The sequence below is a fragment of the Dendropsophus ebraccatus genome, chromosome 3 (genome assembly GCF_027789765.1).
Source record: "Dendropsophus ebraccatus isolate aDenEbr1 chromosome 3, aDenEbr1.pat, whole genome shotgun sequence".
NCBI lineage: Eukaryota > Metazoa > Chordata > Amphibia > Anura > Hylidae > Dendropsophus > Dendropsophus ebraccatus.
Genome location: NC_091456.1, coordinates 32,224,829 through 32,237,081, shown reverse-complemented (window position 1 = coordinate 32,237,081; position 12,253 = coordinate 32,224,829). Strand labels below are relative to the sequence as shown.

Genomic DNA, 12,253 nt, shown 5'->3' with positions numbered 1-12,253 from the left:
GGTGTTTCCATCACTTTCTGAGGTTTTCAGGAGGACCAGACACCCTGCCCTCTGCCAAATCTTTAAAAAATGCTTTAATCTCCCATTGACTTTAAGGAGGTTTGTTACTTGATCGACCACTCATGCATTGAAAAATATTAAACGTGAATAATTTGAGTATTTTAGTGCTCATCTATTGTCTCTAGATAGAACTGGAAGAAGCACGCCATTATTCACTTCACTTCCCGACTCGTTGACTTTTCCTCCTTTCTGCACAAACGATGTTCCATAGACTTATAATGGAGTTCCCTTTTTTCAGTGAGAAGAACACTGCAGTGAAGCGCATAACTGTGTGCTTCTCTCAGTTGTATGTAAGCAACGATGGGGGTCTGAACACCCAGACCCCAATGGATCAAAAATTTTCACATATCTCTGCAACATATGGAAAGTTTTTTTCTAATGACAAGAATGCTTTAATTTCAGTCCATTTGCATGATATAAATATTAATCATGTATAGTCCTTTCACAATCAATGATCCATTAGAGTAAATTATTCTTAGACACCCCCTCCCACATGCATGACCGGACTAACCCACCAGTATATCAGAGCATCCTCTAGTGGGCCATGCTCTTATACCATAATTGGTCCCCAAGGTCCAACATAAGACAGACTCATCGATCATTCTGTACGTGACTTGGGTCTATTTTTTTTAATTTTTGTTCTGACTTACAAATAACCTTATTATACATTTACAATGCAATAAAAAGCTTTCAGGATAGTAATAAAAACTATTCCATTTTATCAACTGTATTGAACCCAAAAACTTCTCATACATCTGAAATGGACTATGCTGTTTTTGTGTTATTTATATAGAGGGGATGTTAGTTTGTTTGTTTGTTTTGGTATACTGTAATGAACCACCCAGGAACATGTATACAAAAAAAGCTAAAATGAGGAATGTGCAAATCAGTGCGTTCAATAAATCAAGTGTAGATCAATTCTAATTATGACATGAGTAGTGATTCTGGTTGTAGACTTGAAGAGCAGAATGTTTAATATATTTGCCGTGTAACCTGTCTTCATTTACATTGCTCTATTTACTTTTTCAAAATGACTTTCCGTAAAAATGATGAGCACTTTGGATTAAAACGTCTCCATTAGTTCAAATAAAATGCCATCACCGAGCAGTTCAGGAACTGATGTTGTCTATTCACCGCAAGCATATATTTCACAAAATAAAATACTTCCCGTATTACTAGAACAAGAAAATACTGCCTGTATATGTTCTCAGCATCATCGGCATTGCCTTGAGAGCCCCCCCAGGTTACTTATCTATTTATTTCCCGCAAATATACTGGACTTTTTGTGTGGGACTGAAAAATGTGGTAGATGATGATTAGGAGTATAAGACGACTGGTTGTATAAGATGACCCCAAACTTTTCCAGTTAAAATATAGAGTTTGGGATATACTCGCTGTATAATTCTTTTTTGCTGCGCTCCCGGACTGGATCATCTTAATTGGCACAGGTTGAAACCGGCACATGTGCCATTGTGACAAGGATTAAGGATGATTCAGCCAAGGGGAGTAGCAAAAAAGAAGAGCAGAGAGGAATAACTGAGAGGCATCACAGGCCCAGGGCACAGATGCTCTAGGCCCGCCTCTTTGACTCCTTCAGGAAAAAATAAAAAATAGCACCAGGAGATATTTGGACCCTGGGACCAGACATAAATTGTTGAAAGCTACAAAACAATACCAGTGCTTTGGGAGAGGTCTACAGATTCACTTTGGGGCTCTGTTCACACACAGTAAAATAATATGAAAATATAGATGCAATTTTGAGTGAAAAAAACAAAACAATGTATCAGCAGATTAAAAAACAGCAGGCTATGAATAAAGAAATTTCATTATCAGTTTTTCCATACTGTGTGTACATTGCCTGGCAATTTCCCAATTGTTTCAACAGAGCGCATAATGACATTGACAATACGGCCATATCTTCACCTCTAAATTACAGCCGTATTTTGGTGCTAATTTACTGTGGGTTGAATAAAGCCAAAAAAATAAAATAAATTATATATATATATATATATATATATATATATATATATATATATATATATGTAGAAAAAGTCACCTAGTAAACGCTTTTAAAAAATTTGCTGCAAAAATTGCGCAGAGAGGGCCTTAATTTCACAGAATAAAATATAGCCCCATTCGGCCCCTTAGACATTAATTCAGCTGAGATAAAGATACACTTACATTTGTACCAGGACTAATGGAAGACATCAGGCTTTCTAGCTATTCAGAGCCGCTGTAGATATTTTAAGTGAGGTCAGTCTGTCCAATATAAAAAGAATGACCTTCGTCCATTAAAATAAAATTAAAATCAATCAGAATTTAGGAAAGGAATTGTCTCTTTTAGTTTCCGATTCTTATTGTCTAATTACAAGCCTCATTAACTCAACATTGTGCTTATTTAATGCAACTTTCTAATGATTGCCTTCTTCACATTCTATCATAGTGTGACCCAGTGCTCTGTACAAGATGATAGCGCGCCATTTCCTTCTGTTTTGCAAAGTAGTATGGAATATCAAAGAAATTGTGTCGGTAGGCAGGTTACTCGGATGAACAAGGTCTCTGAGTGATAAAGACACACATACCATTATGCTTGAAATGTAAATGTAATATCTTATTGATAACTTAATGCCTTGCTATAGTGGCACGATTATGTTGCCATTGTGCAAAAACTTTTCATAACTTTTTATGTTGTGTCTACCACTTCTTAGGGTGGGTTTACACTACGGAATGGGGACGATAGGATGCTGTGAGTTCCGTCGCTAGCCCCTGCTCATAGACTCCATACTATGGTCAAGCAGATTCCGCCGTCCTCCGAAAGAACTGACATGTTAATTCTTTTGTTGGACCGTGGAATCCACCTGAGCATAAAATGGAGTCAATGGCACCGGCGGAGATGCGAGCAGGGGCGAGCTACTAAACTTGAGGCGTATTATCCGCCCCTATCCGCCTCCATAGTGTGAACCAACCCTTAGGAAGCAGGTGCAGCTTAGCACTAAAGTGTTTAGGAAATTTTTCTTTATATTCTGCCCTGTTGGAAAACATAAGAACCATGTTATGCTTACCTCTCCTCACTCCCCCCCCCCCCCCCCCCCGGTGTCCTGCGGTGGCTTCTCCGGTGTCCTTGTTGACTGCAGCCACCACTGCTTCTGAGACAAGCTTACCTTGAGAGTTACGGTCAGTTTAGGCAATCACTGTATACCAAAATTCAGTGAGCAGTGTTCCCTAAGTCAGTCGCTATTACTGTCTCATATCTGGATAGGGAAACAAGTGTTATGTAAGGTAACCAATGTAAATAGGGTTCTAGTTACGAACTAACAACTCAACCTCAAACTTATAACAACATAAGAAAATCTTTATTGTTAAAAATACATATATACACACACGGAATAGAAATAAAGCAGTGAACCACTACTGGAAGAGATGTTAAAAAAACAAACAACGATAACGGACATACAAGCAGGGGGTAATGCAGGTGGACCACAAAGAGTGTATTGTAAATAAAGAAAGAGTATAATACCCTGTCTCCTAAAATCAGGTAAACATATACACCTATGTGTCAAATCAGATATAATAAACAACCATATAGTATAAAAGTATATTACCAAGGTAGTGCTGGAGTAAAGTGTCCACCGGCAGCCCCCACCCCGACGTACGTTTCGGCTATGCCTCCTTCAAAAGGGGTGCTAACTAATGGGAAAGGCCCCGATATAAATACCCATACTCAATTACTGACTGAGATGAGAGAGAGCTGCAGTCAGTGATTAGCTGAGCGGGCTGTCACTCCCAAGACGAGGTCCTTATCAAAGTGGTGGCGGCTGCAGTCAATGAGGGAAGAGGGAGATACTGTAACATGACACAAGGGGTGCATGGAGCAGGGCCGTCTTACCCATTGGGCATGGTAGGCGGCTGCCCGGGGGCCCTTGCGTCCTAGGGGGCCCCTGCCCTGTGACATATTCCCTGGCCCTTTAACTGGGAGTGCTCCTGATGAGCGTTTGCAGCTGTGGGACTGTGCACAGCTCGCTCTTGTGGCCGGAAGCTGCATTCTGCTTCCAGTCACTAGAGGTCTCTCTCACCCCCTGCATTCCCGCGCGGAGCAGAGGAGTGACGTCACCAGCAGAGCCCTGAGAGGAAGGAGAAGCTGGAGGCCTGAAGCACAAAGCCTGAGTGAGTATGTGCTGATAGGAGGGGGGGAGGCTAGCTGGCAGGGAAGGTGTTAATCATGGGAGTGCTCTCTGCAGGGATGCAGACAGGGCCGTGGGTGAACTGGTGAACAGGGAGGGGGAGGGAGGGGGAGGAGATCGGGGTGTAACTCCTCTGAGTGTGTATCTCCATTCAGTGTATACAGCAGTGTATTATATACTTATCCTCCTCCTGAGTGTGTATATATATCTCCATTCAGTGTATACAGCAGTGTATTATATACTTATACTCCTCCTGAGTGTGTATATATATCTCCATTCAGTGTATACAGCAATGTATTATATACTTATCCTCCTCCTGAGTGTGTATATATATCTCCATTCAGTGTATACAGCAGTGTATTATATACTTATCCTCCTCCTGAGTGTGTATATGTATCTCCATTCAGTGTATACAGCAGTGTATTATATACTTATCCTCCTCCTGAGTGTGTATATATATCTCCATTCAGTGTATACAGCAATGTATTATATACTTATCCTCCTCCTGAGTGTGTATATATATCTCCATTCAGTGTATACAGCAGTGTATTATATACTTATCCTCCTCCTGAGTGTGTATATATATCTCCATTCAGTGTATACAGCAATGTATTATATACTTATCCTCCTCCTGAGTGTGTATATATATCTCCATTCAGTGTATACAGCAGTGTATTATATACTTATACTCCTCCTGAGTGTGTGTATATATCTCCATTCAGTGTATACAGCAGTGTATTATATACTTATCCTCCTCCTGAGTGTGTATATATATCTCCATTCAGTGTATACAGCAGTGTATTATATACTTATCCTCCTCCTGAGTGTGTATATATATCTCCATTCAGTGTATACAGCAATGTATTATATACTTATCCTCCTCCTGAGTGTGTATATATATCTCCATTCAGTGTATACAGCAGTGTATTATATACTTATACTCCTCCTGAGTGTGTGTATATATCTCCATTCAGTGTATTATACTTATCTTCCTCCTGTATGAGTGTGTATATAATCTCCATTCAGTGTATACAGCAGTGTATTATATACTTATCTTCCTCCTGAATGTGTATATATCGCTCCATTGTTGTCTTCCTGTATACTGTATAATACAATATAAAGGGAAACAACACGGCTTATATATATAGAGAAGGGCAAAACAACATGTCTCATATATACAGACGGGCAACAACATGACTATTATATTATATATGAACCATGTTGTCTCCCTGTATGTATACTGTATAATACAATATAAAGGGAAACAACATGTCTCATATATAGAGGGGCAGCAACATGACTATAATATATGAGAACCATGTTGTCTCCCTGTATGTATACTGTATAATACAATATACAGGGAAACAACATGTCTCATATATACAGAGAAGGGCAAAACAACATGTCTCATATATACAGAGGGGCAACAACATGACTATTATATATGAGAACCATGTTGTCTGCCTGTATGTATACTGTATAATACAATATACAGGGAAACAACATGTCTTATATATACAGAGGGGCAACAACATGACTATTATATATGAGAACCATGTTGTCTCCCTGTATGTATACTGTATAATACAATATACAGGGAAACAACATGGCTTATATATATAGAGAAGGGCAAAACAACATGTCTCATATATACAGACGGGCAACAACAACATATATAATAGTCATGTTGTTGCCCCTCTGTATATATGAGACATGTTGTTTGGCCCTTCTTTATATATAAGCCGTGTCGTTTCCCTGTATACTGTATAATACAGTATACACAGACTCCCTGTATTATACAGTATACATGGAGAAAACATGGCCTATATGCAGAGGGACAGGAACATGTCTCATATATAGAGAGGGGCACCAATATATATTAAGTAGGCTTTTACCCACCACCTGTATACCCCACATATACCTGTACCCCATATATATATATATATATATATATATATATATTATAATATATGGTATGGTTGTACACATATCACTATTATAGGCTATATAACCACCTACCTACTGCTCCACCTTTATACCTGTATCTATATGGTTGATAAATAGGTGGTAAGGTATATTGCCTGTAATAGTGATATACTGTATGTGTGCAACATATATGACAATCACTATTATAGGCAATATACCTTACCAGATAAGGGGGTTTTGATGGCGGTGGCTGCTGGGGGGGGGGGGGGGGCAATTCACACCTCTGCCCAGGGGCCCATAATGCTGTTAAGACGGCCCTGGCATGGAGAGAGGTGAGCAAAGGATGCACTTACTTGTATTTACTGCTGGTGTCCGCTGTCCTCCACTTCGGTCCCCCGATGGTTCCTGGTCTAGAGAGGAGACTTGGGATGTGACGTTCTAGGCCCGCTCAGGCAGTCAGCAGCTGTAGCATTGTCTCACCTCTGCCACTGACTGGCTAAAAGGGCCTGACACTTTATGTCCCAGGTACCCACTTAGACCAGGAAGCGTCCAGGGACCAGAGCAGGGGACAGCAGACATCAGTGCTGGAGCCAGGGAGGTAAGTACTTTTTAACTCTACTCTTCCTCGGCAGTTTTGAAAAACATTTCCCTGCCCAGAATTCTCCTTTAAAGGGAACCTGTCACCCCCCGTGCCAGGGTAAAGCCCGCCGGACCCACCACTAGAGCCCCGGATACTTACCCCATCTCGCCAAGTCCCGTTCCTGGAGCCGGTCCCGGGACGGAGATATCCCTATCTGAAGCCAGACATGCGCGCTGCTTAGATGAGTCCGACTCCCATAGAGAATGAAAGGAGCCGTCATTCTCTATGGGCGTCGGACTCATCTCAGCAGCATGCGCGCCGTGCTTCAGACGGGGATATCTCCGTCCCGGGACCAGTTCCAGCAACAAAACTTGGCGAGATGGGGTAAGTATCCGGGGCTCTAGTGGGGGGTCGGGTGGCCTTCACCCCGGCACGGGGGGTGACAGGTGACAGGTACCTATTTTATAAGGAGAAGTAGCAATGGTACTCTGGCCCTAATATCTAAGGATAACCTCTGCTAATAAGAAGACATCAACGTTATGAACAGTATGTGGGGCTCTGTTATAGATTTCGCATTGAAGTCCAAGAGCTGTAATCTGCACTTCTCTAAGCATCCACCGGTAAACAGCCAATGGCTGGGAAATGCTGCTTTATGCTAAATCTCCTCTAAGTACTTGCACTGAACGCATTGTATGGAATAGTTAAACAGTACATTTATTTAATGACCATTGTAGTGGTTTGGTTTTCTGTACCTTTAATGTTTTGTTGCATTTGGCTGGGTTCACACTATGTATATTTCAGGCTGTATTTGGTCCTCATGTCAGGTCCTCATAGCAACTAAAACCAGGAGTGGATTGAAAACCCAGAAAGGATCTGTTCACACAATGTTGAAATTGAGTGGATGGCCGCCATATAACAGTAAATAACGTCCATTATTTCAATATAACAGCCGTTGTTTTAAAATAAAAGCATATATTTGCCATTAAATGACGGCCATCCACTCAATTACAACATTATGTGAACATAGCCTTTCTGTGTTTTCAATCCACTCCTGGTTTTGGTTGCTATACAGCCTCAAATATACAGCCTCAAATATACGTAGTGTGAACCCAGCCTATGATATTGTGCAGCTTATTTTGTAGAGTTAATCTAATTTCTTTATGCCGAGTCATATATGGAAAATAAAAAGCACGGAAAATTTCTAAGATTTATAGACGGCTCTGACAATACCCTATCGGAAACTGCCAGTGGTTTCAAAATGAGTCAAATTTATCCATTTCCATAATCATTTGTTTGGCTCTTGAGTGATATATAAAAGAGGCTTTTCTTCTCCTCGTTTTCATCACAGATGGCAGAAAAAAAAGGGTAAAATACAGTTGCTTGGGGGTTATCTGTCCATTAGACGACAATTTCTGCTGTACAAATATGTGCGCCAGAGCATAAATTGTGGACTAAAATTGCCGGTATCAGTCACCTTTTTCTTTGGTTCCACAGTTGAGTGATTTACAAAGTGCTTACGAGAATGCTAGGCGAGCAGCGCAGCAAGCGAACAGGAAGTGCAAGCACTTGACCTCTGACCTTGAGGACACTAGAGTGTTAATGGAAAACCAACAGATCCGGAACCATGAACTAGAAAAAAGACAAAGAAAGTAAGAGAACCAAGTAAACATTGCTTTTTAATTGGCATGTGCATGTTTAAGGCTTTGATAAACATTTACTAACATTTTGGGAGAGATTTATCAAAGGGTGTAAAATTTAGACTGATGCAAACTGCCCACAGCAACCAATCACAGCTCAGCGTTCCTTTCAGCACTGCCTAAATCTGAGCTGTGATTGGTTGCTGTGGCCAGTTTGCACCAGTCAAAATTTTACACCCTTTGATAAATCTCCCCCTTTATGTATATTGTTAAGCGGCAAAAAGTGCTTAAAGGGACACTTAGAACCCCTGCTGATCTACTCTTCAGCAGTAAACGGGGCCAGAAGACATGCATATGTTTATTGTGTAGTGGTAGCACCAGGTGACTGCATGTCAGCTCCCATTAAAGTAAATGGAATTCGCAGTAACATGATGCCACCACTACACAGTGAACAGTTGCTGTTTCACTAATCGCTCAGTGTAATTGCAAACGATCATATTAACGATCGCAACTAACAATGTGTAATGCTGCGTTTACACAGAACGATAATTCGCTCAATCGATCGTTTAACGATTTTGAAGCAACTATTTGGTTTTTATAACGATCAGCGTTTAGACTAATAAATCGTTAGAAAAATCGTTAGAAAATTCGTAAGAAAATTTTTAGGATCGCTTAAGCCCATCTTTCACATAGGGTAAATCGGTGAAAGACTGTTTACACGAATCGATCTGCGAATTTTCAGTGAACGACGATTAAAGAACATGTTGAAAGATCAAAATGAACGATTTCTCGCTCGTCGCTTGATTGTTTGCTCTGTTTATACAAGCTGATTATCGCTCAAATGTGATCGTTTATGTGAAAATTCAGTGTAAACGCAGCATAATATGGTGAACGATTTCAGGTGAACGATAAACAATCTCGTTTGCGATCGTTTATCGTTAGTTGTTAATCGTTAAAACTCGCTCAGTGTAATAGGACCCTAAAGGCACTATTCCACGGAACAATTATCGTTAATGAACTCGCTCCAACGACCGCTCATTAACGATCACTAAACGATTTTTTTTTTAGCGAGCGATAACACATAACACACGTGGGAACGTGAACGATATATGTAGTGTAACGATTATTTTGCGGTCCAAAATGTTCGCCAGGGTGATCATGACCATATGACACACCTACTTTTTTTAAACCTTTTTACAAACGAGTGAAAGATTTCAAATTTTACGAACTGGTTAGCGAATTATCTTTCAAAGACAAACGATTTTTTTTCGACATGCTGAAAAACAATTTTGAACGACAATATAACGATTTCGCCTTTGTCGTTCACTCGTTTACACCAATTCCAAGAAGCGATTATTGATATCGAGCGGTCGTTGGAGCGAGTTTATGAGTGATAATCGTTCCGTGGAATAGGGCCTTAAGTTGTTAGCCCATAGAGAGGCCACCTGCATCCTACATGCATTTCTAATAAAAAATGTAAGCTTACTAGGGGCAAAAGATATGGGTTGTTCTTCTTCACTTCTTCAGGTCTCACAGCTTTAGGCTGGGTTCACACTACGTATATTTCAGTTAGTATTGTGGTCCTCATATTAAAACACAGAAAGGCTCTGTCCACGCAATGTTGAAATTGAGTGGATGGCCGCCATATAACAGTAAATAACGGCCGTTATTTCAATACAACAGCCGTTGTTTTAAAATAACAGCAAATATTTGCCATTAAATGGCGGCCATCCACTCAATTTCAACATTGTGTGAACAGATCCTTTCTGTGTTTTTAATCCACTCCTGGTTTTGGTTGCAATATGAGGACCACAATACTGACTGAAATATATACGTAGTGTGATCCTAGCCCCAAGCTGTGTTTACTGTCCTAGTTCTTGTAGAACCGACATGGAGGGAGCAGGGCTTGAATAGAATTAATTGAAGCAGCATATGCTCATGTACATTATGTCAAGTTTAATTTTTATCTTCTTCATTAAAAATGATCTAAATATTAGTAAGTATCTAGTTTTTCATATATGTATATACAAAAATCCCAAGCTTATTGGCATCAACACCAGCAGAAATGTAATCATATCCAATTCTAATGTCCAGTCTTATTAGGGTAGAAAATGATGCAATTCCTATGATGTCTAATCCTATTAGGGTACGCTCTTCTTCTTAATTTTTAGTTATTAGCAACTCATTTTTATGTTGATTGAGTTCTTTTGAAAATGGAATAGTATACGCCTATTCTTGTTGTAGTACATAATATAAAATAGACCATATATTATACTATTTGATTTAAAGGGGTACTCCAGCAAAAAATCTTTCAGATCAACTGGTGCCAGAAAGTAAGGGAAAATTTTGCAGCACATCTATGACACTGCAGGTTGCACACTGCTAGTGGCTTAAGTACACACAAAAAAAAACAAAAAGTGCAGCAGCAACCTACAGGTGCAAGGGCTTACCGTATATACTCCTCTCAGTGTACACACGACAAACACCTGCTCTGTAGATATTAAAAAGTGAGGATCTTAACAAACTATTTGATCAGAGTGTACCATGTCACCAACGTTAAGGTGTCCTCAGAGACATGGACCCTACTTTAGCATTTTCACACTAGCAATGGCCTTTCCTGGGCTTTAATAAGCCTACAACTGGGCAGATAGAAGCCAAATGATCTCTTTTTATAGCACCCTTGGGACATGGGTGGAGTGCAAGCCAACAGGAGGTAGCCAGGTAGAGAGCTTTGTGTCAGACTGGAATGAATACACCACTTCTTGCAGGACATACAGCAGTTGTTAAAGCGACTCTGTACCCACAATCTGACCCCCCCAAACCACTTGTACCTTCGGATAGCTGCTTTTAATCCTGCGGTCCATTCGGCAGGTGATGCAGTTATTGTCCTAAAAAAATACTTTTAAACCATGCCGAACGGGAGTATTTGTGCCCTAACTTTGCACAACCTCTCTGTCCTTCCTCCCCGCCCTCTTCATCATTAGGAATGCTCCAGGCAGGTTGTCTCCTATTCCTCACCTGTGACAGCCCGGCACTAGAGATGAGCAAACTGTTTGGACTTTTGGTCCGAAAGCAGTTCGCTCTCTCGTCATGCCTGTGATACCGGCCACATAGTTGCGCTCCCGGGAATATGCGGCCAGGATATTCCAGGGAATCGATGTTGAAATCCCTGGAATATCCTGGCCACATATTCGCAGGGTCGCAACTATGCGGCCGGGATCACAAGCATGACGAGAGAGCGCCGATGCCGTCGGACCAAAAGTCTGACGGTCCGCTTATCTCTACCCGGCACATGGGCTGGATCGTTAAGGACCTGTGCAGTGTTCAGCATGGAGAAAATGTTTCAGTGGCATTCCTAATGATGAGGAGGGTGGGAAGGAGGGACAGAGAAGTTGTGCAAAGTTAGGGCACAGATACTACCGTTTGGCACGGGCTGCAAGTTTAAAAGTATTTTTTAGGACAATAACTGCATCACCTTCTGAACAGACCCCAGGACAGATCTTGGATTAAAAGCAGCTATCTGAAGGTACAAGTGGTTTGGGAGGGTCAAATTGTGGGTACAGAGCCGCTTTAAGTACTGGAAGACTGGAGATTACACTTTCTTGTAACCAGTTGATTTGAAAGAAAACATTTTTGCTGGGGTACTCCTTTAGGCTATGTTCACAGTACGTGAACAACCGGCCCTTCCGTGCTAGTGCACCCGCATCAGAGCTTCCCATAACCCACAGTAAAGCGAGCGGCCGGAGCTGCTCACTTCACTGTGTGAACTGACAGGTCTTTCTGCGGCTGGAATTCACAGAATTTCGGCCGCAGAAAACTGACATGTCATTTTTTACGGCGCCGCACGGGATCCCGGCCGTAGCGTATAC

The 12,253-nt window shown here is 41.1% G+C and overlaps 1 protein-coding gene across 3 annotated transcripts in view; it reads left to right on the top strand.

Moving 5' to 3' along the window:
* The window catches only part of MYO18B (myosin XVIIIB), a 402,342-nt gene that overhangs the window by 234,394 nt on the left and 155,695 nt on the right, over positions 1–12,253 (top strand). For all 3 annotated transcript variants that reach the window (XM_069961327.1, XM_069961329.1, XM_069961328.1), the window contains one exon: positions 8,242–8,396. In XM_069961327.1, coding sequence (XP_069817428.1) covers positions 8,242–8,396 — 155 coding nt within the window. The remainder of the gene's footprint in view (positions 1–8,241; positions 8,397–12,253) is intronic.